At 45.4% G+C, this 25,636-nt stretch overlaps 1 protein-coding gene across 3 annotated transcripts; it reads right to left on the bottom strand.

The window, feature by feature from the left end:
• Positions 1-2,124: 2,124 nt before the first annotated feature.
• LOC136542296 (protein GRIP-like) lies at positions 2,125-19,600 on the bottom strand. Of its 3 annotated transcripts, none has more exons than XM_066534664.1 (21): positions 18,966-19,598; positions 14,514-14,629; positions 14,075-14,244; positions 13,510-13,603; positions 12,126-12,212; positions 11,955-12,035; positions 11,582-11,707; positions 11,041-11,149; positions 10,884-10,963; positions 9,951-10,064; positions 9,768-9,868; positions 9,270-9,403; positions 9,085-9,182; positions 8,883-9,002; positions 8,331-8,358; positions 8,176-8,225; positions 7,679-7,750; positions 7,542-7,589; positions 6,406-6,511; positions 3,407-3,465; positions 2,125-2,603 (listed from the first exon to the last, which is right to left on the bottom strand). In XM_066534664.1, the coding sequence occupies exons 1-21, from the start codon at positions 19,369-19,371 to the stop codon at positions 2,493-2,495; spliced, it is 2,310 nt and encodes a 769-aa protein (XP_066390761.1). In that variant the 5' UTR covers positions 19,372-19,598; the 3' UTR covers positions 2,125-2,492. The 3 variants fall into 3 exon arrangements, with proteins under 3 accessions (XP_066390761.1, XP_066390763.1, XP_066390762.1); XM_066534666.1 differs by having other exon boundaries at positions 14,514-14,643; positions 18,966-19,093; XM_066534665.1 differs by lacking the exon at positions 3,407-3,465 and having other exon boundaries at positions 18,966-19,600.
• Positions 19,601-25,636: the final 6,036 nt, after the last annotated feature.

The raw sequence follows: 25,636 nt of genomic DNA, 5'->3' as shown, positions 1-25,636 counted from the left end.
ATGGTTACATGTACATTTCTCAAGTAGATGGCCACATCTTCCCGATCAGTTATTTTAGTGCTTTGATCCCTGTAATTTTGTTGCTAGATCATGTACTTTGATCCCTGTAATTTTGTTGCTGAACCATGTGCTTCAATCCCTGAACTTTGTTGTTCAACCATTCTTTGATCAGCATGTCACTCTGAAAAAAAGGAAGATACATGCGATTCATGTGTGGGGACAGTGAAACAGAGGATAGTTAGCATGCGAGATATAGGTTAATTAATTATTTACTGGATGTGATGGGCTAGGAAAATAAACTCATTTCATTTGAGGTTGGATGAAAATGAGGTGGGTTCTATCTTGTTCGTTTTAATTTTTTACAAATTGAATCGCGTTTTGTATTTTGTCGTAACGTTAGCACGGCCATCGTCGCTGGTGATGTGCAGCACTGGCGCCGTGGGTGTTGATGATGATGATCACGAGAAGGAGGACAGCGACGAGGAGCGGATCGAGATTGGGCAGCCCACTGACGTGCCACACGTCTCGCACATCACCTACGTGTTTTTGTTAGTGTTTTATCGGCATATCATCTGTAGTTGAAGATGAAGGAAAGGGGGTCACCATCAATGGGTCTGGGCTCTGTGAACTATTCAACCTGGCCAAAAAGGCGTCGAAACTGCGGATCATCTGGTGTCCAACGAGAAGGTCCTACCTTGGATGAGGGGCAGTACATTTAGGGTCCGCTCGTAACTGAAAGAGGCTGGCGGTAGTTTTTATAGAAGTCATAGCTCCTCAACCAAACGCACCCAAAAACAAGGCTGATGGTGCTGTGAAATTTGAACACGCTAAAAGCTACTTTTGGTTATACAATATATAAGACATTAATCTTAATAAATCTGATTTTTTTGTTTTATTTTTTTATATAAATTTTCACTTCTTATTTTATAGTATATGTTTGCGTAGAATAGATCTAAAGCAATACATATTTATACGATGAGTATAACATACTTTGTTTTAAGGTTTTGTGAGAGATTTTTCAAGACACGTAGTATTACCCATGTGACAGGCACTAATATTTATATATTTACTCGAACCTGTGTATAGGATGACATGGAGTTCGTGGATATATTTCAATCTGGGCATAAAAAACCGAGAACCGAACCGAATTAACCGGAACCGAAACCGAAATATTCGGTCCCAGGTTCGGTTTCAGGTTCCCAAGAACCAAAATTATTACGGTTAATTTGGTTCCAGCACTCGGTTAACCGAATTGACCTGAAATAACCGAACTATGTAAAGGCTCCTAGAATGCAGGCTTGAATATTGCTCTATGCTTGAATATTTGAGAGAACAATAACATATATGTGTTGTACTGTTGTTTTATGCTGCATTGTTGTTTAAATTGTCCCTTTTGACTGCATGAAATCAGGCAAAATGCTGCCAAAATTTACAATTGAATAGGTTGTTTCTTAGTTCCTGAAAAAATCGGTTCCATCGATTAGAACCGAAACCAAACCGAATTACCCGAAACCGAAATTCCTCGGTTTTGTATTTTCAAAGTAACTGATCGGTCCCTTCTTCTCAGGTAACCGAATTAGCTGAAAAACTGAAGAACCGAACTGATCGGTTTCAGTTAACCGAACGGCCAGACTGAGATATATTAGCGCACGGAAGAAACAGAAATCAAAGATTTTTTTTTGTCAATATAAAACATTATCGTAGTGTATCATGGAAAGGTCTATACAATAGAGTTTGTGAGCATGCAACGCCGCGCTCTCCGTAACTGTGTTAATTTTATGAACTTTGCTTCTTGAATTAAATATCACTTTAATGTCTGTATTTAATTTCACAGTATTGTTATCTTGTCGTGCGATCCGTGTGTTTTTAGTATAAAAGTTTAGTTATCCCGTAGGAACGTACGGACACACTACCTAGCCTATTTCTTAAAAAAAAATAGCTACATAGAAATGACTAGGAGCTCACCTGAGGAAAGAACCCAAAGCGTTTGGAATTTTCTTCTTTTTCCTCTTTTTTCCCTCAACTTTTAGTTTTGAAACGTACCTTGTGCATTGCCATAGAGTGTGCAAGGTTGTATCAAACAAGACCACCTGTGCCTCTGATTAATTCTTGACTTCGCGTACGGAGTCGACAAAACTCAACAGTTCAAAGTGGAAAATGGTTCCTGAATCCTCAGAATGTTCAATAAAAATTATACAACAGTCTATAAACCATTCCCCTCGACATTCGACGACCTAACATGAGCTGCTATATATATGTCAGTAGCACAATATATCATGCATTACATTTTATCTTGAGTCTGCTGTGGGCCATGTGGTTGGTTATACATCTATATATACACTACTTTTACAAAAGGAGAAGGGGAATGGACGCCTGTAAATAATAAATGAATAAACGTTCTCTACAATCAGCAAAACTGTGAATCTGAGGCTCAGGACATCCTCTCCCCCAGCTAGACTGTAGATCTTCAAGAGCAAAGCCTTAAACCTCCGTTAGAATGAGAATCTTGCAAAGAATGAATTCGGTGTGGTTGTGCCATCTGACACTGCAACAGCTTGTGAAGAAGCCACACTTGAAAGGACACCTTGCTGGCACTTCTTGAGCTGCCAGGTTTCAAACAAGGAAGCGTCAAACTCACATTCAAAATGATTAAACTGGCGATTAGTATGCATTTTCCAACATCATGGGTACAATGGTCGTAGCCGTAGCTTGCCCTAACAAGATTTTTCTTTCACAAACTGAATACATAAATATTTTTTAAAAGGAGTGTTCAGCATCCCCACCACCACTGATAAAAAGGAAGGTTAGGTATGCTTTAATGAGTTAGATTCAGTATAAAAATCTTAATGTCAGCAGCCAACTATGGGTTGAGCATTACTATGGGTTGAGCATTCCCAAAGTCATAAAAAATACGAGATAAAGGTCTAGCCCATCATTTCACTACTTCTAACCGTTATGATGCTTTATTATAAATACAATGGCAGAACAGATTCTGGTTCGTGAATAAAACCAGCCAAATCAACTATAGTATGGGATCTCTAGCTTTATATACCCATAAATGAGCCCAGCAAGCACATAGAATCAATTAAACAGACCATTCAGTGCAGCAAATGAGATCTAAGCTCTCACGTTAGAAAGAAAAAACATTGTAGTTATCAAAGGATATTTAACATAGTATTGATGATATGTTATGGAAACATGTTGCATGACTTTATTTTAGTACTTCATGTCTTTTCTAACCCTTACAGTACCTGAGATTAACTTAGTAGAATAGAACTAGAATCCTTTATGTAGTATATCATAATCATGAAAAAAACAACCATATCAGAACTAAGAAGCTACATAAAAGCAAGCGGCACTGCATCAGCAGCAAGAATAAACTTCCATGAGAATATACCGAGTTTACCTCGTCAGGACTAAACTGTAGTAACGTCCCAACCACAGGTAACAACGCCCCCACTTCCCCTGTGCCAAAAAAAAATCAAATTGATAAGGAACAAGTACAGTTTTGGCCCAACTCCTACGTTTATCTAATTTAACCCCCAACTACAAAACCAGGTAAATTTGGCACATCAACCATTAATACTGTTCAGATTTGACCCCTCGGTCTAGTTTTGGTGGTTTTCAAGTAGCTTGAACCCCCACCTGTCATATGCCCCGTCTCTCCCTCTGTTAGAGTACATCATGAGCCTATTGGGCCTGGGCTGGCGGTATAGCCCGCTAGTGTTAGGGTTAATTAGAGATAAGGGCCGCTTGCTTAAGGGTCAAGTAAGCCTTGCTTGGGAGTCTAAGTAAACCTCTCTATATAAGAGGAGATGTATTAATCTAATCAAGCAAGAATTAAGAAGAAAATCTCTTCCCTCTTGCTCGGCCGTGGGCAAGGCCCCCGGCCGGCCTCCGGCCTCCCTCGCAGCCCCAGCCGCCACAATTATGGTCGTGAACGGTACCCGTTTTACTGTAGCGCCACGGGTACTGTAGCCACCTGTCGCCGCCTCTCCCTCACCTCTCTCCCTCTCAAATCCCAATAGCCACATATCAATCTGGTATCGAAGATCTCTGGTTCCATCATGTCCAGCCCTCTACCGAGTTCTTCCCACCCGCCGCCGCCGCACACCCACCCGCCGCCACCAGCGTCTTCGTCGGCGCTGCTGCCCCACACAGCGGGCGTGCTGGCGTCCTCAGGGGCGCTTGCGTCCTCTGCCCCGGCGCCGTCCGCCCTCGTCCTCACCCCAGAGCAGATGACGGCCGCAATCCTGGAATTAGGGCAGGCCGTGGCGGGCATCAGGGCCTTCCTCGTCGGGCCCTATGCGCCCCAGCCGCAGCCCCAGCTGCCACCTCCGCCGCCGCCACACCAACAGCAGCTACCCCCGCCGCCGCCGCCCTCGGCCGCGACCACGGCGCCGGCCATCTCGTACCAGTATGGGATGCCCTACGACGGGACTGCGACGACCTCGTTCCCAGCCGCGCCGCCGCCGTCCCAGGGCGTTCCCATCCAGCAGATCAAGTTCCCGCCGTCGCCGTCACCGCTTACGGCTTGGATCGCCGGTTCGTCGAAACCCATCTACACGGCGCCCAGGCCCCAGCCGCACCTACCGCCGCTAGTGTTCCCCTACGGCTGGCCAAGCTATGGGACGACAGCCGTCTCCATAACCGGCGCCCAGCAGATCCCAGTCACGGGCGAGAAGTTGCAGCAGATCGAGCAGCCGATGGACATCGCGATGACGTCGGCGGGGAAGATGCTTACCGGCCAGGTGTTGGCTGCGGTGCGGCTGCAGGCTGCTACGCGCGGCCTCCTAGTACGTCGGCGGGTGCGGGAGATGCGCGATCTACAGCTGATTCAGCCCTGCACCCCTTCGCAGCTCCTCCATGTTGCGCTTCGCTGCGCGGAGGACCTCGATCTCGTCCGCTGCATCGGGGATCTCGGGCATGTGGTTTCCCCCACAGTCGGCGAGCATGCTATTTTCCCTGCGGGCGGCGGTTGGGGAGGCGCATCCCTCCACCTCGTTCTCCATCGAAAGCCCTCCGCTCTTCTCTGTGCGGTGCAGATTAGCAGTCGTCTGGCGGGGAGAAGGCGTGGGGTCACCAGCGCGAGCGCACCGCGTAGCGCTGTCGCATTCTGCCACTGGCCGCCGCGAGGGCGCCTCCCCTAGTCGCTGTTGCGACCACTTCCAGGTAGCCATACACATGCACCCCTTTCGTCTAGATGGTGTCCATGGGATCCACAAGGCTGTACACATGCAGGTTTGGCGTGCGGATGGTGTCCACCTTATGTTCAGGAGTCAAAAATAAAGAGTCCCAGTCCATTTCAGGTTGAGAATAATAAAATAAGCCAAGATGTAAAAGGCTTGTTTTTAGGTGTTAGGAGTCGAGTCCGCGTTATAAGTTCATTAGGTTGCAGCTCGAGGACGAGCTGCATGTCCAAGTGGGGTGTAGTGTTAGAGTACGTCATGAGCCTATTGGGCCTGGGCTGGTGGTATAGCCTGCTAGTGTTAAGGTTAATTAGAGATAAGGGTCGCTTACTTAAGGGTCAAGTAAGCCTTGCTTGGGAGTCAAGTAAACCTCTCTATATAAGGAGAGGAGATATATTAATCTAATCAAGCAAGAATTAAGAAGGAAATCCCTTCTCTCTTGCTCGGCCATGGGCAAGGCCCCCGGCCTCCCTCGCAGCCCCAGCCGCCACAATTATAGGCGTGAACAGTACCCGTTTTACTGTAGCGCCATGGGTACTGTAGCCACCTGTCGCCGCCTCTCCCTCTCAAATCCCAGCAGCCACATAACACCCTCCATGCCTCCCTCTCCCAACACCACCATCCCATAGCTGTGTCCAATGTGCTCACTTTTGTGCTGCTGCAGTCGCTGCACTCGCATCTGCTGTGTGCAGACCACCCTGTCGCCTCATACCCATGTGCAGCCATAGACCATCCCTTGCTCGTCACAGGAGATATGGAGGGAGAAAGGGCACCGCCATGCCATGGAGCACTGTCAGCCATGGGGGCAGCTGTGAGACCAATCTCGCCGTGCACTGGACGAGAGATATGGGGGAGGGAGGGGGCTGTGGTGGAGGGTCAGCAGAAGATAAAAGGGAGTGAAGACTCTGAGCGCACGCCTCCTTTAGTGCGGTCAAGCGCAGTGCCGTGGACATCGAGAGGGAGGCAACACACCGTCTTGCATGTGGGCCCATGCTGATAGATGGGCCCAAGCCACCGGAAATCCACCAAAACCAGACAGAGGGGCCAAAATTGACCGGTATTGGTAGTTAAGGTGCCAAATTTAGCTGGTTTTGTGGTTGGAGGTCAAAATTAGACAAACCAAGAGTTAAGGAGACAAAATGGATTTGTTCCAACTGATAATATTATATCATCTGTCAGTCTGCAGCAACTAGAGAGAATAAAAAGTTCCAATTACCTGTTTCAAGAAGCTTTAGAATCACATTTTTGAGATATGTCATATCAATTCCTTCTCGCTTTTGTGATCTCTCCATATTCCGAAGCTCGGTTTTCAACATTGCTTCCTACAATAAAATCAGACAAAATAAGGCATGCCAATATGAAGCCTCCTAGCAAAAACAAGATATATAAAAACTCAAACCAATGAATCAATAACTCATTTTCTAGTTTAATCATGACACAAAACAAAATATATTTTAAGTATGCAAGATTACAAACACCAGAAATAATACAGATAAAAAGATTAACATCAGCAACTCAAAACATAAAAGACCAAAATAAACTGACATTACACACAGAAGCTGTTGTTGTTAAGATCTACAGTGAAATAAGGGGGTCAAACCAACATCTCAACTTGATCTTTTTGTCTTCTTTTTTTTTGGGACAGATCTTTATGTCTTCTACAACTAAATATCTGGAATTCTAGAGCACACTAAGGTGAATTCTGCAAACTCTTATCTGGATAATCCAGCTTCTTTTTAATGTGGCAAATAACTAGAAGATATGTTTATAGGTTTATTAAACAAGTTAAAAAACTACCCCTTGGGTAATAAATGAGTGAACACTAACGTGCACATGCTTACTTTACACTATCATTGCCTCGTGTAAAACTCACTAGATCTGCAGCACCTGGAATTCCAGAAAGCCAGTGATATTCCAGAGCTATGGCCTAAGGATCAATAAGCTTCTAGAACACCATTCGGTCCCAATGCTGTGTTCCAACTTCTTAAACATTGTATAATTCTCTCTCTCGATGTAGTAGCAACAAGGCCAAATATCCAAATAGTTTATACATGGCAAAAAACATGACTTCGGTATCAATAGTGAACACAATTAGCTAAATAAAAGCTACTTCAGGTTCCAGGAATAATAAGAGGAAATTGAGATGACATGTAACACAGATACTCTTTAGATGGTATGGTGCTTCATATTGAAGAAATCTTGGTAAAGGGGAAATCAAATTTAATCCTAGTTGACATTCCATAACTAGAAGGATCAGATGCAGAATGGCCAGATCACTTCGCACAACTAATCAGAGGTATGCAACCAAAAAAAAGTATTGACTATGGAGAACTCAAACCTCAAATGACCCACCTGTTGATCATGGAGACGATTTTCATGCTCGAGCTCTTCAATTTCTTGCTGAAGAAAAGAAAGGAAAACAAAAGCTTATTCACTTGACACCCAAACTGGAAAGAATGTGAAGAATGCCTGCTAAGTTGATAACATACTTGAAGCGCTAAGATATGCCTCTGTGACTGAGCCAATTCCTCTTCTCGTTGTGCTTGTTGTCGTGCGAGAAGCTGAAAATGTAGGGATGCAGTATAAGTTCATAATCTTTCTCATCTAAGCAAATTTATTCTGACAGAGTATCACTAAGTACCAAAGTTCTCTAGTTTGAATTTGAATAAATAGTTGAAATTTTTGGCTTGTTGCCATGCGAGAAGCTGAAAATGTAGGCATGGAGTATAAGTTAATAATCTCTCATCTAAGAAAATGCACTCTACCAGTGTATCACTAAGCACCAAGGTGTTCTAGTTTGAATGAATAGTCAAAGTTTTGGTCCAACATCAAAGCACTATCTCAACCAAATCAGCCATAGAAAGGTGCAAAATACAGGGTAAAAGTCCTATTTTAGACTAACACCGTTGATACAATACCAATTAATCCCAATTGCAACATTTAATATGCATTTACTAGTTCATTTTTCAGGGGAATCGGTAAGTACCAAAATTTGTTGCTCAGCCAATTCAACACTCGTTGAATCCTTAACAGGTCCTGCAAATACAGGGCAATGATAATTATTAGTGGAAAAAACTACAGCAATGGGAGAATACAGGCAAGATTGGAGAATGAAACATGATACAAATAATAATAAATTACCTTGACTTTGATAATCATTGTTGCTAACCTGTGACATCAATGCAATAATATCGTCAACAAAATCTCAAAATAATAGGTCCTATTTTAAATTTTGTAGAATACAAAGTATCACAAGGAATGGTGGGCGTAGTTAGTAAAGCCTTAATTTGATGCGAGAGTTTTTTCGAGTTTTTGAAAAATAATGCAGCTCTACAGTGTTTTTTGTTTTTGTTTTTTTTTGGGGGGGGGGGGGGGGGGGGGGTCAAAACTAGAAGATGCTCCGATGTAACAGATCTCTTAGTTTTAAAAACCATAGTATTGCTTAAAAGGTGGTGCTTTGTAGTTTAGAAAATCCACTCCTGACCCCTTTTTTCTAACCATATGATACTGTCTCGCTGATTTCTAAAACTCTAGTTTCTTGATACCACATTTTTTCTAAACTACAACATCCAAACAGGCCCTAAGTGCTTTGACCACATCTGGACATCGACACGGTTCCGATATGGTTCTTCCACCGCTGCTTCTCTATAGGTAACAAAGGTAGCAATAAGTGACTTAAGGGAAACAACTTACTGCTGGTCTAGCATCTAAAGACTGGTGAAGGTCCCTGTTTTCTTTGAGGAGTTTAGCTATCTCTCGTTCCTTGTCTTCAATCATTCTATCAGCAATATCACGGAATGATTGATGCTCTTCCTGAAAAACCACATATATTAAAATACTGGATCGAAGACATAATAAGGCATGCAGATAACATGAGTGATGTCCAGGAAGAAACCTTCAGTTTCTCATATTTTAGTGTCAACTCTCCTAAATTCTTTTGAAGTTCATCGGCAACATGGCCATTGCTCTGAGCCTTCAAAGACTCACATTTCACTGCACCATTGGCATTCATAATTTTTGTCATTGGTTCCCATCAAAAGAAACGAGAGATTTCTAAAGTAAATAGATTCAGCATCTTACATCTCCAGCTTTCCTCTACATTCGCCAAGTTTTTCTCCCAGGATTCTTTTTCTGAGATGAAATTAGAAGTAACAGAATCTAACTTCTTCATTACATCCTTTAGCTTTTTCTCAGCATCAGCAAGAGCCTTATCTCTGAATGAAAAATAAATAGTGAATACTTGGTAAACAATAAAAACTCAAACGGAAAATGTTGATGGAATAACACATAATACATCAACTAACAGGATTAGCGTTGCGAACAACAGTAAGTTAACAACTAGAGTACAACACTAATAACATGCCTGGTGTTGCTGGCTTGATAAAATGCGTACTACATTTGCTAGTGACCTCCAAGCATAGTTAAAGTTTAAAGAACTGCAACTGCTGCAGATAGCATATTTAACAAACTAAGTTGGAGACTATAATCTCCTTTATGAAGGTTCACATGAAGCACATCAAGCACTGATGGAAGCCTGTAAGATTTAATTTTGCTGAGCAGAAGGTTTAGTGGCCCCACCTTGCCTCAATTTCATCACCATGTCTGGATTGTGCTTTTTGGAGATCATCGATTGCTTTATCTCTTTCTGCTAAAGCAGCTGTCACCTCCTTTTCAGCTTCCTTGATTAAAAGCGATAGCAAACAATCAAATCAGTCAAAATCTTTGGTTACATCAGATAACTAGATAAAAGAATGGCATTACATGTTCTTTAATCAAATCTGAACTTTTAGCTGCAGTAAGCTCAGCATCCTTCTTTTGCAGAAGTGCATGTGCCCGGACCTTGTATGCAGAAAATTCACTTTCCAGTCGACTAATCTGCAAAGTACAAAAGGCTTAATTTGAAGTTCTTTTTAATTTTTTATACAACTATCAGCTGCAGCACATGCCCTATTTATATTTGAAAAAATCAATGAAAACTTGTCCTTAGCATTAGGCCTCCCCCATGAACTGATTCAAAACCATTTAAACGTACCTTTCACTCTTTCAGGCTTAAAAATAATCATCTGTGTGCCAAGCCAGGTCTCTCACAAGTGAGTTCTCTAACTCCAAATGTTAATAAAGTTTCGCTGCTGTTAAGGACAAGACATCTATTATGTACTCTAGTGTCCCCTTCTCTAACTCCAAATGTTAATAAAGTTTCACTGCTGTTAAGGAGAAGCCATCTATTATTTCATCCAGCCTCTGAACTCTAGAGTCCCCTATGCCAACCCTCCACACAGAAGACCAAGATGTTAAACCCCAGAAAACCAAATGTGCATGCAATGATGCAAAGATATGCATGACATAGCATTGTTTTCTGTCACTTAACTAAAAACATGCCACATGAGAAACATGAATACATAACTGTAGCGTAATAGAATAAATGTGCAGCTTCAACGCCCAATACAACTTCTACACTGGAGACAGACTACAATATAAGAACGGAAGAAGGTTTTCCTATCTTTTAATTGATATTGTGTACAACAAGCAAGGAACAAGACCTTAAAAAGTGGCACTAAGGAATGAACAACATGAACTCTTCCAGCTGTGCAGGGCCTAGACATATATGGGTCATGCAAAACTTGCCATAAAAATATCAGGGCAAGTTCACTTTGCTTCATATTCACTAAGCTTTAGCTCATCATACCAATATACCTCATGTTTTGCAGCCGTTAGATCAGAATCTTTGGTTTGTAACAATTGATTTCGTGCTGACAACTCTAATTCCAATTGACCTGCAGAATATCCAAACAGGTTTATAGATTTAACCATTTTGCACCAAAATCAAAATAGTAAGTATTGAAAGACTTACTTTTAACTTTGGCGGATTCTTTTTCAGATCTAAGGCATGCATTTTCTGATGCTTCCAGCTTTGACCTAAGAGATTCACAAGTAGCCTCCCAGCTTTGCCTTTCTTTTTCCTGAGTAATTGTAGAAGTTAGACGAATTCTACTTAGTTCCCACATACATCATAAATTATCTTCTGACCAAACAGAAGCAAGACTAAATTAAATTCAAGTCAGGTCTACAAGCAGTTTCAATCTTTTTAAACTTATAAGGCTACCGCCATCTACTAAAAATGTCCATATATTTTGTCCGCTCTGAATAATGGGCCGTGTTTCTAAGTCACACAAGATCACTTCATTCAGCATTTCTTGTGCGATTATGCCATCCTCAGCACGCACTAATCTCATCAATTTCAGATTATCATAGTTTATATAAAATTAATCAGCATTAGAAGTTTAGAACTAGAGCTGCTCATATGTCTGCCAGTTTGAACTTGGCATCTATGACAAGGTATGCTCAACTTTGTACAGCAATGGCATGTTTCAGTACAGAATAGAGAAACATACATGTTCATCCTTTAGATGAGCAAGCTCCCCTTTAACCTCCTCCAAAGCAGCTCTAAGCCGGGCAGCTTCACCTGTTGATGCTGCTTCGATTTCAGCTATTTCTGAGTCTTTCTCTGTTAATACCACCTGCAAAAGTATAATTATATGCAAACATTGAAGGTAAATATGATTGCTTACTCTAATTCACCATTTTTTCCCCAGCATACTGAGATCAGTCCTGTTCAGCTACTCACTAGTCACTACTTTGCTATCAGTAAATCACAACAGAAAATGGTAATGTTTAAAAGCATTAACCTAATAGACTAACACAGCTAAATACTACCTGGAAATTATAGTTTCATGATAATATTATGATGCTATACACTGGAGTTACCTGTAGAGACTGTATGGTTTCAGATGCCTTCGTCCTTTCTGCAGAAACTTCAGCTAGCTGCGCCTGCAAGCTTTCTATTTGCTGAGGACAAAAAAGAAGCGAAGTTAGATCACCTTAATGCTTTTTGTGAAATCATTCTCTCCAAATTTCATTCCTGGATTTTTCTCTTACCTTCAGATGCTTAGCAGTGAGCTCTGAAACTATTGCCATCCTCTTATCTTCAGCCGATTGAAGGGATCCTTGAACTTTCTCTAGCAACTTTACAAACATCACATCAGTCCCACTTGTGTCCATGTCAAATAAACTAAATAAGAGAATACTATAATATTAACAGTTCTGTAGATTTGACCCTATGATACCAGTATAGCTCACAAAACAGACAATTGTTAGTTCTGACCAAATACATCAACATCCTGTCATACAAGCAACACATGTTGGGGTTCTCTTCATAGTTTCCAGCCTGGCAGGCAGTTACTTGTGGTGTGCTTGTTCTAAGTCCGTGTGTGTCATGTGTGGTGGCAGGCAGTTGAACTAGCCTAGTATTATTATTATCTTTTCTATAATGCAATGGCATGCAGCTTATGTGCATGTTCGAGGGGGGAAAAGCAAGCAACTATATATTGGACTATTGAAATGAGCAGGAATCTCTACTACTTGCTTATTTCAGCTAAGAGATAGATGGATATATAGATACCTAAACCAACATCTTAGAAATAAGTAACTGCATTCACCCAGTCAATGTCATCCTAATGCTAGCTGGCTGGAACTATGTCCCATTCCGCCTTCCATATAAGCACCAGATAGAATATCTTGGCACTCGCCTTAAGCTAATAAAAGAACTTTTTAGAATTCAACCATGTGCCCTGCAACACCTTCAAAGTTCAAAAAGGCGCTAGGCAATTTCTAGGCGATGACCCATAGCCTAGAGCCTAGGCGAGCCTAAGCAGGCCTAGGCGTTCAATATCCATTCATATTTACCTCTGAAAGTCTGAAAGAAAAGAAGAAACAGGACACTGGTGGGCCAAGAGTTGTATAGGAAGGCCCATAAAGCAGCCCAAGCCCATATCTGAGCAGCAAGCCTTATCTCTAACCTCACCTCCCACCTTATCCCTTCGTCTTCATCCATTCAGCCACACGACTGGCCACGGTGCGCCGGTGCCCGCCGCCTCCATCCCTGCCTCTCCCGTCGTCCGCGCTGCTTGCTGCCCCCGTCCCCTCCTCCGCACCACTCGCACCCGCCGCCGCCCCCGTCCCTGCTTCTCCGCCGCCTCTGCCATGGCTGCCGCCGCGCAACATCCCCGCCTCCTCTGCCTCCTCCCGGCCGCGCTCGACACCTCTACCGCTCTGGATCTGCGGTCAGGCCGCCTATCTTTCGCCTACCCCCTTAGGTGAGGCGGCACCCCTCCGCCTAACGCGGAAGCGCGCCGAGGCAAGCGCCTAGTAGCGCCTTTTTGAACATTGAACACCTTAATATCTAATTTTAGGCCATGCATTTCTACTATTAAAGATCACCAAACCAAAAAAAAAATTGGCAAGAAACATTACATTTACATACCTGATCTTTCTCAAGCACTGATTGTTGCAGTTTCTCAAGAGAATTGTTTCTGGCCTCCAAGGCAAGACGTGTCTCATCGAGGTTAGCCCTCAACCTACACATGGTTCGCATTCACTTTAAGATGTATATGATATTATTATGTGAAAATAAACATGTCATTTGTGGAAATCTTAAGGAAAGAACTGAAGATGTTATTTACATCAGCAATGGAGGAGCTACAGCCTACAGATCTAAATATAGGATTATAACTATAATGGAGGAGCTGCAGTTCAACGTAGTCAGGATTCATATAACTATACAGTTCCACCCGCCCCAAGAAAGGAGAGAAACGAAAACCTAGTGCTATTGCACGATGTTAAGAGATGGTACGTGCATTGTATGATAAGATATAGGGTTATAACAATAATGGAGGAGCTGCACTTCAACATATTCAGGTTTCATATAACTATACCACTCAGTTTCACCCACCCCAAGCAAGGAGAGAAATGACAGGCCTAGTGCTATATTTGCACAATGTTAAAAGATGACACATACATTGTACAGTGAGATTAATAAAGTCACTCACTTGCTGTTCACTGTCCGCAACTGCTGCCTTTCAGCATCCATTGACCTTAAGGCCTCACTAGCCTGCTGACGAGCACGTTCCAGTTCCTGCTGTGCTGCTAATTGCAGAGAAGCAGCCTGCTCAGCCTTCTGATTAACTTCATTAAACCGAGCTTCCAGGTCATCTTTTTCCTGTAAATGTGTAGGAAAAAACACTAAAGATCAACTTCTTGTTTCAATAATTCAGTATATTCACTAAACATGAGAAACAGGCAGCAAAGAGTCGATTACACCACAATAATCGTTGAATCAAATTGTACTAGTTTATTCTCAAACTAATGCGCACATAGGACAGCTGAAAAATTCCATATTTAGGGAGAGACTGAGGCAGTGAAGTAAAAGATCTACTATTTTCAGGCTAAAGTGAAGATAGGACAGATCAAAAATTGGTTACTTCTTACCTTTTGTATATCTTGTATACGTTGTTTTGCACGCTTGTGAAGCCTCAGAAACTTGGTATCCAGCTCAACATATTTGTCGTCGCGTTCTTTTAGTTCCTTTTCCATTTTTTGTTCAGCTACATGCATGGAACTAATGATGAATTAGATTCTGAAACCAAAAAAAAGGGGGGGACAGCAAGGACTAGGTTGTATTACAGATTATAATGATATAGCAAGCTGTACTCTGATCAAGCTAAGATACAGCAATTCCAGAGTAAAATTCAAAAAATTAAGTGTAACCGGAACCTAAACAGAGGTTTATCCTCTTGAATGAAGATCTAAATGTCACTTTAGTAGTTAATGCATTGTACCACTATCCGTTGGCAGATCTAGGTGGAATGAAGCACAACAAAACTGCAAAGTGATAATGTACTCACAGTCGCCTTACAATTACAATTTTCTCAGTTTTAAACCCTTTTAGCAAATAACCAACATGATGAAGAGTTGTAATGAACTACAGAACATGACCACCTTTTCCTTGCATATGCCCAGAGGGCTCCCTCTTCTCTATCACACACACATTAGCATGTGACTGGGTCAATTTATAACAATACATCCATAGTCCATGAGTCATAGCACAGAAGCTTAATCCTTAATCCATTATGAAATTGCAGTCATTATAATCATGGCAGACATTACAGGTCAGCATTGATGCCCAGAGGTCTCCCTCTTCTCTATCATGCACACATTAGCATGTGATTGGCTCAAAATTATAACAATGCATTCATAGTCCATGAGTCATATCACAGAAGCTTAATCCTTAATCTATTCTGCCATTGCAGTCATTATAATCATGGTAGATATTAAAGATCAACATTGATTGTATTCTAGCCTAGAAAAGTAAAAGTAACTTTGAAACCCTAATCAACTACTTCAAGTCGCCAACAACAAAAAGGATCCTATGTGGCTATTACATCCAACAAATATTCAGTGTCGCCAACAACAAAGGATCCTATGTGATCGGAAGAGATGAATGTGGCTGTGCTGCATCTGCAGGAGCCCAACAACACCTCTACAGTGCCATAAGCTAACTAGCTTGCAGCTGCAGCCCAAATGGATGTAGAAAATGGCAGCCGAGCAGGCCCATTGAGACATCCGGAGCACCTTTTAAAACATTTGAGAATTTACAGAGTTTCCATAACAACAAGAAGTTCAAGCAAGTTGGGGTAAGCACTGAGTTTTTATAGGCAGTTACAAAAACCAAGAACCTTAATTTTATAAGAACAAATAAGCTCTGTGGTCACAGTTCAATCTAGCATAGATGTTTCTAGTATGGTATGGTACATGGTGTATGCCCACTCTATTGACGACCAATTTCTGAGTATAGCAAGAGGAGCAGCCGGCCAGAGGAAAATATAGCACAGGGAGTGTTTATATTTGTCCTCCTTCATTACAGAAATCTCTAAGACAGTAGAGTACAGATTGAGCTTACCTGACTATGTTATTAAATATGCTACAGCCAACATCATCTGTAAAAATGATCTGATGATTCCAGGTAAATAAGATTTCTCAACTTTCATATTAACCCTTTTTTGACCTGTGTCTTTCTGCCAACAGAGTCATCCTGTTGGGGTATTCGCTTCATTGTTACCTTTATCGTGAACAACTTATTAGTGTATGTTAATCTGAGAATCTCATCTAGTGACCTTCAGTAGCGGACAACACTGTAGTCAGATTGACTTTGTCCTCGCAAGAAGAAAGGACAAATGAGCATGCTTGGATTGCAAGGTGATACCAGGGGAGTGTGTTGTTTCTCAACATAAGCTTTTGGTGGCAGATTTTCGTTTTCAGGTGCGTGCCCGTAGGGATAAACAAGCTAAGATTGAAAGAACAAAGTGGTGGAAACTGAAAGGAGAGACGTCAGAGGTATTTAGGGAAAGGGTTATCAAAGAGGGCTCTTGGAAGGAAGAAGACGACATAAACAATATGTGGGACAAGATGGCAACCAACATTCGGAAGGTAGCCTCAGAGGTGTGTGGAGTAACCAAAGGAAGGGGACGCGAGGCTAAAGATACTTGGTGGTGGAACGAGGAAGTCCAAAGGGCTATTAAGGAGAAGAAAGAATGTTATAGACGCTTGTACCATGACAGGAGTGTGGACAACATAGAGAAGTACAAGGTGGCAAAGAAGACTGCAAAGCGAGCTGTAAGTGTGGCAAAGGGTAGAGCATACGAGGATCTTTACCAACATTTGAGTACGAAGGAAGAAGAGAAGGACATTTATAGGATGGCTAGGGTTCGTGAGAGAAAGACACGGGACTTCAACCAAATTAAGTGCATGAAGGATGAAAGGGAGCATCTCTTGGTAAAGGAGGATGAGATCCGACATCGATGGCAAGAGTATTTTGACAAATTGTTCAATGGTGAGAATATGGACACAACCTTTCAGTTGGATGACTCTTTTGATGACACCAATAGGCGCTTTGTGCGAAGAATCCAAGAATCTGAGGTCAGAGAGGCGTTGAAAAGGATGAAAAGAGGTAAGGCGATGGGACCAGATGGTATCCCAATCGAGGTGTGGAGATGCCTCGGGGACATAGCTGTAGTATGGTTAACCAAGTTGTTCAACCATATTTTTCGATCGAACAAGATGCCTGATGAGTGGAGGAGAAGTATATTGATACCGATCTACAAGAATAAAGGAGATATTCAAAGTTGTACAAATTACCGGGGAATTAAGTTGATGAGCCATACTATGAAGCTATGGGAGAGAGTTATCGAGCATCGCTTGAGAGCAATAACGCGGGTCTCTATGAACCAATTTGGTTTCATGCCCGGAAGGTCAACCATGGAGGCAATTTTCTTAATAAGACAAGTTATGGAGCGGTATAGGGAGAAGAAGGACCTACACATGGTTTTTATTGACTTGGAGAAGGCTTATGATAAAATACCAAGGAATGTTATGTGGTGGGCTTTGGACAAACATAAAGTCCCAACGAAGTACGTCGGGCTCATTAAGGACATGTACAACAATGTTGTGACTAGAGTTCGAACAAGTGATGGAGACACAGATGACTTTCCGATTAGGATAGGACTACATCAAGGGTCAGCTTTGAGCCCTTATTTGTTTGCTTTAGTGATGGATGAGGTCACAAGGGACATACAAGGGGACATCCCTTGGTGTATGCTTTTCGCGGACGATGTAGTGCTAGTTGATGAAAGCCGGACAGGAGTGAATCAGAAACTGGAGTTATGGCGGGAGACTTTGGAGTCCAAAGGTTTTAGACTTAGTAGAACTAAAACTGAGTATATGAGATGTGACTTCGGCACTACTACTCGGGAGGAGGAAGATGTTAGTTTGGAAGGTCAAGTAGTGCCTAGGATGGATACCTTTCAATATTTAGGATCAATGCTACAGAGGGACGGGGATATTGATGAAGATGTTAGCCATAGAATCAAAGCAGGGTGGATGAAGTGGCGGCAAGCGTCTGGTGTCCTATGTGACAAAAGGGTACCACAGAAGCTAAAAGGCAAGTTTTATAGGACGGCGATTAGACCTACTATGTTGTATGGTGCAGAATGTTGGCCTACGAAAAGACGACATATTCAACAGCTAAGTGTCGCGGAAATGCGTATGTTGCGTTGGATTTGCGGGCATACAAGAAGGGATCGAGTTCGGAACGATAATATACGTGAGATTAGGGGTAGCGCCAATTGAAGAAAAGCTTGTCCAACACCGGTTGAGATGGTTTGGACATGTGCAACGGAGACCTCCAGATGCACCGGTGCGTAGTGGAATCCTAAGTCAGGATAGTAACGTGAAGAGAGGCAGAGGAAGACCGAAGTTGACTTGGGTAGAGGCAATAAAAGGAGACTTGAAAGGATGGAATATACCCAAAGACTTAGCCTTAGATAGGAGTGCTTGGAAGACAGCTATTCACGTGCCTGAACCTTGATTGTTTCTGTTGGGTTTCAACTCTAGCCTACCCCAACTTGTTTGGGACTAAAAGGCTTTGTTGTTGTTGTTGTTGTTGTTGTTGTTAATATGAGAAACCTCATGCGCATCAGTTCTTAATGGATCCGCTCCTCTGATAAATACAATTTTCTAAAACCAACAATCCTCTAGCCATTGTAATTGGTGTGGATATGTTAACAGCCTGTACTTCATAATCCCAAGCATACATTAGTAAGAAAAGTTATTCCAATAATATGGAATAACAGACAAGTTCAAATAGCAAATCCACTGCCTACAATCATGATGGATAATTCAACGTAATGAAGCTGCGCCCTTGCTGATAAGTGCAGGGAAAAGTTCAGTTGTTGGTTGGGTTTTCAGCTTTTCACTGACAACACGCAAGGACAGGTTCTTACTCACAATGTGGCAAACTAGCAAGGAAAGTAGGGACAAAACATAACAATAAGCTCAGCAAAAGTACAATTCATCTTCGGAGCCTAAGGAGCAATGGCGGCTAACCTTGTGCGAGCTTGGTGGTGAGCTCCTGCACCTTGCCGTCGGTCTCGGCGTAGGCCACGTTGACGTGCTCCAGGGCCTTCTCCGTGGCCTCCCGCGTCAGCCGCTGCTCCTGCACCTCCCTGCTCAGCCTCTCCACCTGCTCCTTCAAGCCCCTAGCGAGCTCCGGTCCGTCGTCCGCGTCACCCACCGGCCGGGCCCCGGTAATCTGGGACCTAAGGTACTCGTTCTGGAGGCCGAGCTCCATGACCTCCAGCGCGAGCTCCTCTTTCTCCTCGTGGGCCCGCTCGGTCTCCTCGCCCCCGCTAGCTAGGCTGTCTTCCCCCGCCGCCACTTCCAGCACCGGCGGCGGAGTTGTCTCCGCATCCCCTTGGCTCGGCGCCGGCGGGGTGGTGTCCTCGGGATCCATCTCGCCGAGCCGGATCCAAATCTGCTCCGCTCGAGGGGATTGGACCAGGAGTGTTTGCGTCCGATTGGGCGCGAGGTGTGGTGAGATTATGGTTTACAAGGAGAAGGAAACCCGGATCTCAGGTGACCTCAGTGAAGGCGGACGGGGAGGAGAGGAGTGGGGGGCGGTCGCCGTCGCCCGTCGGTGGCAAGGAGAAGGGGGTGACGAGCTGGATCCAGGCCGAGCCACCTGTAGCTGACAGGTGGGCCCTACGATCAAGCGGTACTGTGTTAGTGGCAGTAGCGTTAACGGTTACAGATTTTTAGTTTCAAAAATTTTCGCCGTAAAGTGTCACATCGAATCTTGCGGTACATGTATGGAGTACTAAATATAGACGAAAAAAAACTAATTGCACAGTTGGGTGAGAAATCACGAGACGAAACTTTTGAACCTAATTAGTCCATAATTAGATACTAATTACCAAATACAAACGAAGTGCTACAGTAGCCAAACAGTAGCCAAACCCAAAAAATTTTGGGAACTAAACACGCTCTTACAACCGGGGGAACGGAGGTGAATCCCGAGCTCAACTCCTCATCCGATACCTCTTAGCCACGTGCAGTATCTTCACATAGGCCTATGTCTAATTTATGCACTAGGAGATATGTGTGAGTATATGTGTGTGGTTATACTTGGCCATACAGCCCGAGGCACGATGGCACGGCACGAAGCCCGCTTTTTTAGCCCGACACGAGCACGGCACGGCCCGGTGACATGTGGGCTCGGGCTGGCCCAGCCCGAGGCAGCAGGTCGTGCCTGGGCCGCTGCTCAGGCCCATGGGCTGGCATGGCACGGCTCGGCCTGAGTTAGCCGGCCCGACAACGGCCCGATGCAAGCCATGGCCTGCTAAAAAAGGCCCATCGCCCTAACCCTAAATCCCCCCCTCCCAACACACAGGCGTAGCCCCGTCCCCGTACCCGCGCCGCACTCAGAGTCACGGACTTGTTTCCCACCTGCTCGCCACCTCGCTACGGCCGCGCCCTGGAAGGCTGGAAGCACAGCCACCCATGGGGGGCTCCTCATCGCCGCGCGAGCGCACCTAGAAGCGCCGCCACCTGTGGGGGAATCGACCTCGACCGCAGTGGCTTCCTCGGGAGCAAGCGTGCCGACCTAGGGGACGCCGACCCCGAGCTCCGCCCTGCTCCCTTCTCCGCTCACCCTGACGGATCCGACGTCAAGCGCCCTAGCTGCCTCCCCTCCGCCCGCGCAGCCCCCTCCCCACCAGGGCGAGCGCGCCGGCAGCCGTCACCGCTTCCCGTGCGCCTCTTCCGCCTTCCTCACGTGCGGCGGCGTCTCCCTCGTGCGCCACACGACATCCGCAGCCAGATTTGAACAACGATGGGCGGATTCAAGCACGCCAGCAACCGCCGCCTCCTTACCTCCCCGTTTGGCCCCACATCCAGCCTCCAGGGCTAGCGCGTCGGCGGCGACCGCCGCTCCCCGTGGCTGCCCTTGCCTCCTGCTCTCCCCTTCCCTCTCTCTGTGGGCCTCAGGCCAGCCTAGCACGCTTGGCAGGTCGTGCCTTCTTGGGCCGGCCCAGCCCGAAAAACGGCCCAGCAGGCCATGCCTAGGCCCTTGGTCAGGCATGACGCACGGCTGGTATAAAGTTGATGTATAAGTTCTGATACTACAGCTGGTACTTCAAGAGTTGAGCCATAAAAAAATTCCAATTACCTTCGAGTAGTAGTAGATCATATTTCTTTTGTCTAAGAGAGATAAATTTCATTTTGAACCCAATCATGGATTTGCTGAAGATGTTTGACTCCATCTGAAGCGACCCGATTTCCGCGAAGGGAAATCCACAGAGTCGAAGTGTAATATGACCGATGTAAATCATATTACCCAAATTCCAGTCGAATACCACATCCATACAACGATAATATCAGTGTACAAATAGTACGGAATTACATATTTTATTACATCGTCGCATTGGCGGAATCAAAAGTAGCATTCATTCAGAACAGCTTGAAGATAAGATCGCCAAACTCAAGTGTAGAAACGAACCCCTCAACCGTCAAACTCCTCGGAGCTATACTCCTCAGCAGAACATGTGTGCCAAAATTTATCAGTACGATTTATACTGGCCACTCCCACCTTATGAGCATCGCTTTGTGGAAATTGGATGCAAGTTGGGTATAATCAAAAGGAACCTATAAAGCTGGGGTTTTCTATGTATTAGCATATCAAGTGTGTAATAATAGTTGGTAAAGTTTTAACACCATTCCCACTCACATTCCATCCCATTCCCATCTAGAGTCAGGTTTTGATCCAGAGATCGATATACCACCATCTCCACACCATCACCACATCACTACCATACCATCGCTCAGTCGACAGGCCAACTCCCTCTCAGCACTGTCTCAAGGCCCGTAGCCCCTAGCTACGACCGACACTCTCTCACGGGGAAGAAGAGAAGGACTCATCTCACTATCTAGTTTAAGCGAAACCCAGGAAAGGTTCATAGCCGACCAGTCGGCACATGTATTGATCGATCAACCATACACTCTACAGAGGTTTTACATAACCACAAGATCTACCTTCTTCACTGACCATCGTCAACTGAGCTGATTCCGGCCGCTTGTTAGCCTGGTACACCCCAAGTCCAGTCTGGGATGGCTGAAACTGTGAGTCATGAGCCGGGTCCACAAGGTCTCCATGAAGTCTCAGAAGGGTGTGGGGGAAATCCTCCATGGCCCGTACCTCCTTACACTGTCCGCTATCAACCTAGCAGTAGTGGCAATATCCTACCAAGTAGTCCGGACGTCCCGCACCATATAGGGCGAGTGGTACGTAAGGCTTTCCGGTGAATCTGAGTACTAGTAAGTCCTTAGGGATGACCAAGCTAGAATGTCTCCATCAGGGTTTCCATTTATCGTGCCACCACAGCACCTCCATCTCGGGCTCCTCCCATCATAGGTTCATACCCAGGACCACCTCATATACTATTTACTCACCATAGGTATCCATTCTAGGGGTGCCCAGGTAGCACCCTATGGCAAGACTTGCCCCAGGCTCGTCTTATACTCCAACTTGGTCTAGCCTAATGGCAGGGTATGCAGGGGTAAGGTTGTGTCAAGGTAGAGGCCATCAAGTAAGCATACTACCATGCAAATCCTATCACAGTATGATTATAATAGGAAAGTAAAGCAATAGCAGTTCTATATTAGCCATGCGTAATAGGTGCTACGAGGTTGGGTGGGATGTGGCACCTTCAGTGTAGTCGTCTCCATACTCCTCACGGTACTCACGATCCTCGTTTGTTTGGTTCTCCTCCGAGTCTGCAAACGATCGCATTATAGTCGCGTTAGCGACGTCTATAGAATAGCACAAAGAAGCAATGAAAATTCAAAAGAGCCAAATGCACTCAAACATGGGTTCATTGCGTAGAGCTTGATTTTAGATGAATTTTGGTCCTGGTCTTGTATTTTTCTGAGGTCGTATGAATTAGTTATGTATTTCCGAAGATTAAATTAAGGCTGATTAATTCAGGGCTGACACGTGTCACACTGTGACTGGTTCATGTGGCATGTAGGGATACAGCTGGTGTGGTGGTCGGAGAGATCACTGAAGTGGTCGGAAAGGTTGCCGTGGTGGTTGGAGAGGTTGCCTAGGTGGTCAGAGAGGTTGCCTAGGTAGTCGGAGAGATCACGGGAGGGTGGTCGGAGAGCTTGCTGAGGTGGTCGGAGTGGTCGCCGTCATGGTCGGAGAGATTGCCGAAGTCCCCGATGCTGGCATGGTCTCATCATCGGCATGACGTCAGCATGGCGCCATCTGAGCTAAACTGCAGCTGACAGGTGGGTCTAGGGTCAAACAGTGTCAGATAGGTGAGGCGCGGTTCATGGTGAACCCGCCTGCGTTGATCCATAGACCGTAGAGCTAGTCTATGAAGGACTTGGTCCACTTACTCCTTTCTAGGGTTTGGTTCACGTGCACGATGTGGTCATGGTCGGAGCTCGGTGGAGCTGCTCGGGACGTGGTCGATGTGGTCGACAAGGGAAAAATCCCCTACTCTTCCCCGACGGGGCTCCCGCCGGTGGTGAGGTCACCGGCGAGCCTTACCCGTGGCGCTGGTGTTCAATTAAGGTAGGCAAAAGTGTCGCCAAGCCTCGGCGAGTGTAGCGGTGGGGTCAAGGTGGTGGCTGGGCTTCCTAGGGTCCCGGCCATGGTGAACGGCGGCATGGGTTCGTCGGCGTGCTTGGACAGGGCTGCAGTGGTAGCGAGAGCCCAATTGGAGGAGCGTGTGAGCTCCACGGTGCTTCTACAGCCATGGTGGGTGTGTTGAAGGAGCTCCTAGTGCTCCCAGTGGCTCCGGCCATGGTGGTGGGGGTAAAACAGAGGTGGTGGCGCTCCGACGAGGTGCGATGCGGCAACGCAGGGCTCCGGTGGGCTTCTTCCTCGGCTAAGATGGGCGCGGTGTGTCTCTCGTCCTGGCAAAGCCAGTCAGGGTGTCAATGTCGCCTTTACTGCGATGTAGAAGATGCGGTGGTCTCATCATGGCAAAGCCAGTCAGGGTGTCAACATTGCCTTTACTATGACATAGAAGACGCAGTGGTCTCGCCATGGTTGTGCTCTGGCCATGGTGAGCACGTGCGATGCGTTTGCATGGCATAAGCAGAGCGCTCGGCGCTGGCGTTCCCGAGCAGAGGGCTCAACGTCACCCCCTTTCTTCCCTTTGCTTTGTGTTTCCGTTTGGCTCAACAAGAGGGTCGTGGTGGTCCTTCTATGCTACCGGTTGGCTAAGCCAGAGCAAGAGCTCGTGCTCCGACATGGTCCATTCATGGCGTCCGAGAGGCTAGGTGTGGTTGTGCCGGTGTTCCCGAGCTACTAGGGGTCGGTGAGGTCAGGCCTTGGGCTAGTGCTCATGTGGTGCGTGTGCAGCATGTCCAGGAGCAGGAATGCTCTGCCTCTACGTTTCCCAAGTGCAGGGACACGGTGGCATTCATGGTGAGTACGGCTAGCACGGCGAGCGATGAACGACATGGCTCACCGTAGGGCTCATGGCGGTAGGATGGCGGTGTAGTGGCAAGGCGAGGCCATGATGAGGCGATGCAGTGCCGTGCCAAGCAGCTACGTCACTGTAGCCGATCGGGGTGGCGCTCCTGGCTCCGGTGAGGTCCGGTTCCGCAGCGGCTTCCTTCCTCCTCCTTGCTTCTTCCTCTTCCCTCTCTCTCAGCTTGATGCGGTGTGGTGCTGTGCCACCAGCGGCGGCGGCAAATGGGCTGAGGGTTAGGGCTCGCGAGCATTGGCTTTTATAGCCGAGCTCCAAGGGCTCCAATGGCGAACGGTGATCGAGCGGTGGTGATGCATGTGGCGCATCCGACGGCCCGTGTGCGGTAGCATAGGCGCGGCGTAAGGGGAAACAAGGTCATGCTTCTTGCGTGACGCCCTGGCCCACACCTGCCACAGTGGTCGGCCCCCAGTCGAGGAAGAGGTCGGCGTGGGGAGGAAGATGATCCTATTGCTGGGGTGGCTGACGCATGGGGTCCGGTTTGTTAGCTTGTCCTAATGCGGTGGCGTGTGGTGCGTGATGGCTGACGAGCGGGTCCAGTTTGTCAGCGGCTGCACGCGTGAAAGGGCAGGCGAGGCTTGGCTGGGCTAACTGGGCCGGTCGAGGCAGGCTGGGCTAAGCTGCTGCCTCCCTCCTTTTCCTTTCTCTTATATTTCTTTTGCTTCGATTCAAATTTAGTTAGAGTTTAAACTTGAGCTACGAGTTATGTAGTGGGTCCCACAAGGTGTTTCAATTGGTGGTCAAAATACATCCCATATATTAGGGTTTATCATAAATATTAAGTAAGTTAGTTAAACATCACATAAGGCAAAAGAATCCAAATCACAAGTGGAATTAAGGATGCATGCATGATTTATTTATTTAGGAATTTAATTACTCATGTGGCATAAAACCAAGCTATGCTTATGATCTTAACCTAGTTGGGTCACATCTAATCTAGAACTAGGGTTCGGCTTCTACATGTGTCACTCAACATCACATAGGGTTAACAACAAAAAAATTTGTAGTTGTGATTTTTGGTGTGTGGATTTTGGGTTGTTACAGTCCTACCCCCTTAATAGAATCTCGTCCCCGAGATTAAAGCGTAACATACTCTTCGAAGAGATAAGGATATTGTAGCCGGAGGTCAGACTCTTTTTCCCATGTTGCTTCTCTCTCAGTGTGATTGCTCCATTGGATCTTGCACATAGGAATAGTTTTGCTTCGGGTCTCCTTGGT

This window comes from Miscanthus floridulus, chromosome 3, assembly GCF_019320115.1.
Source record: "Miscanthus floridulus cultivar M001 chromosome 3, ASM1932011v1, whole genome shotgun sequence".
In the NCBI taxonomy this organism is placed as follows: domain Eukaryota; kingdom Viridiplantae; phylum Streptophyta; class Magnoliopsida; order Poales; family Poaceae; genus Miscanthus; species Miscanthus floridulus.
The sequence above is the reverse complement of the archived record's forward strand: the minus strand, read 5'-3'. Positions and strand labels throughout refer to the sequence as shown.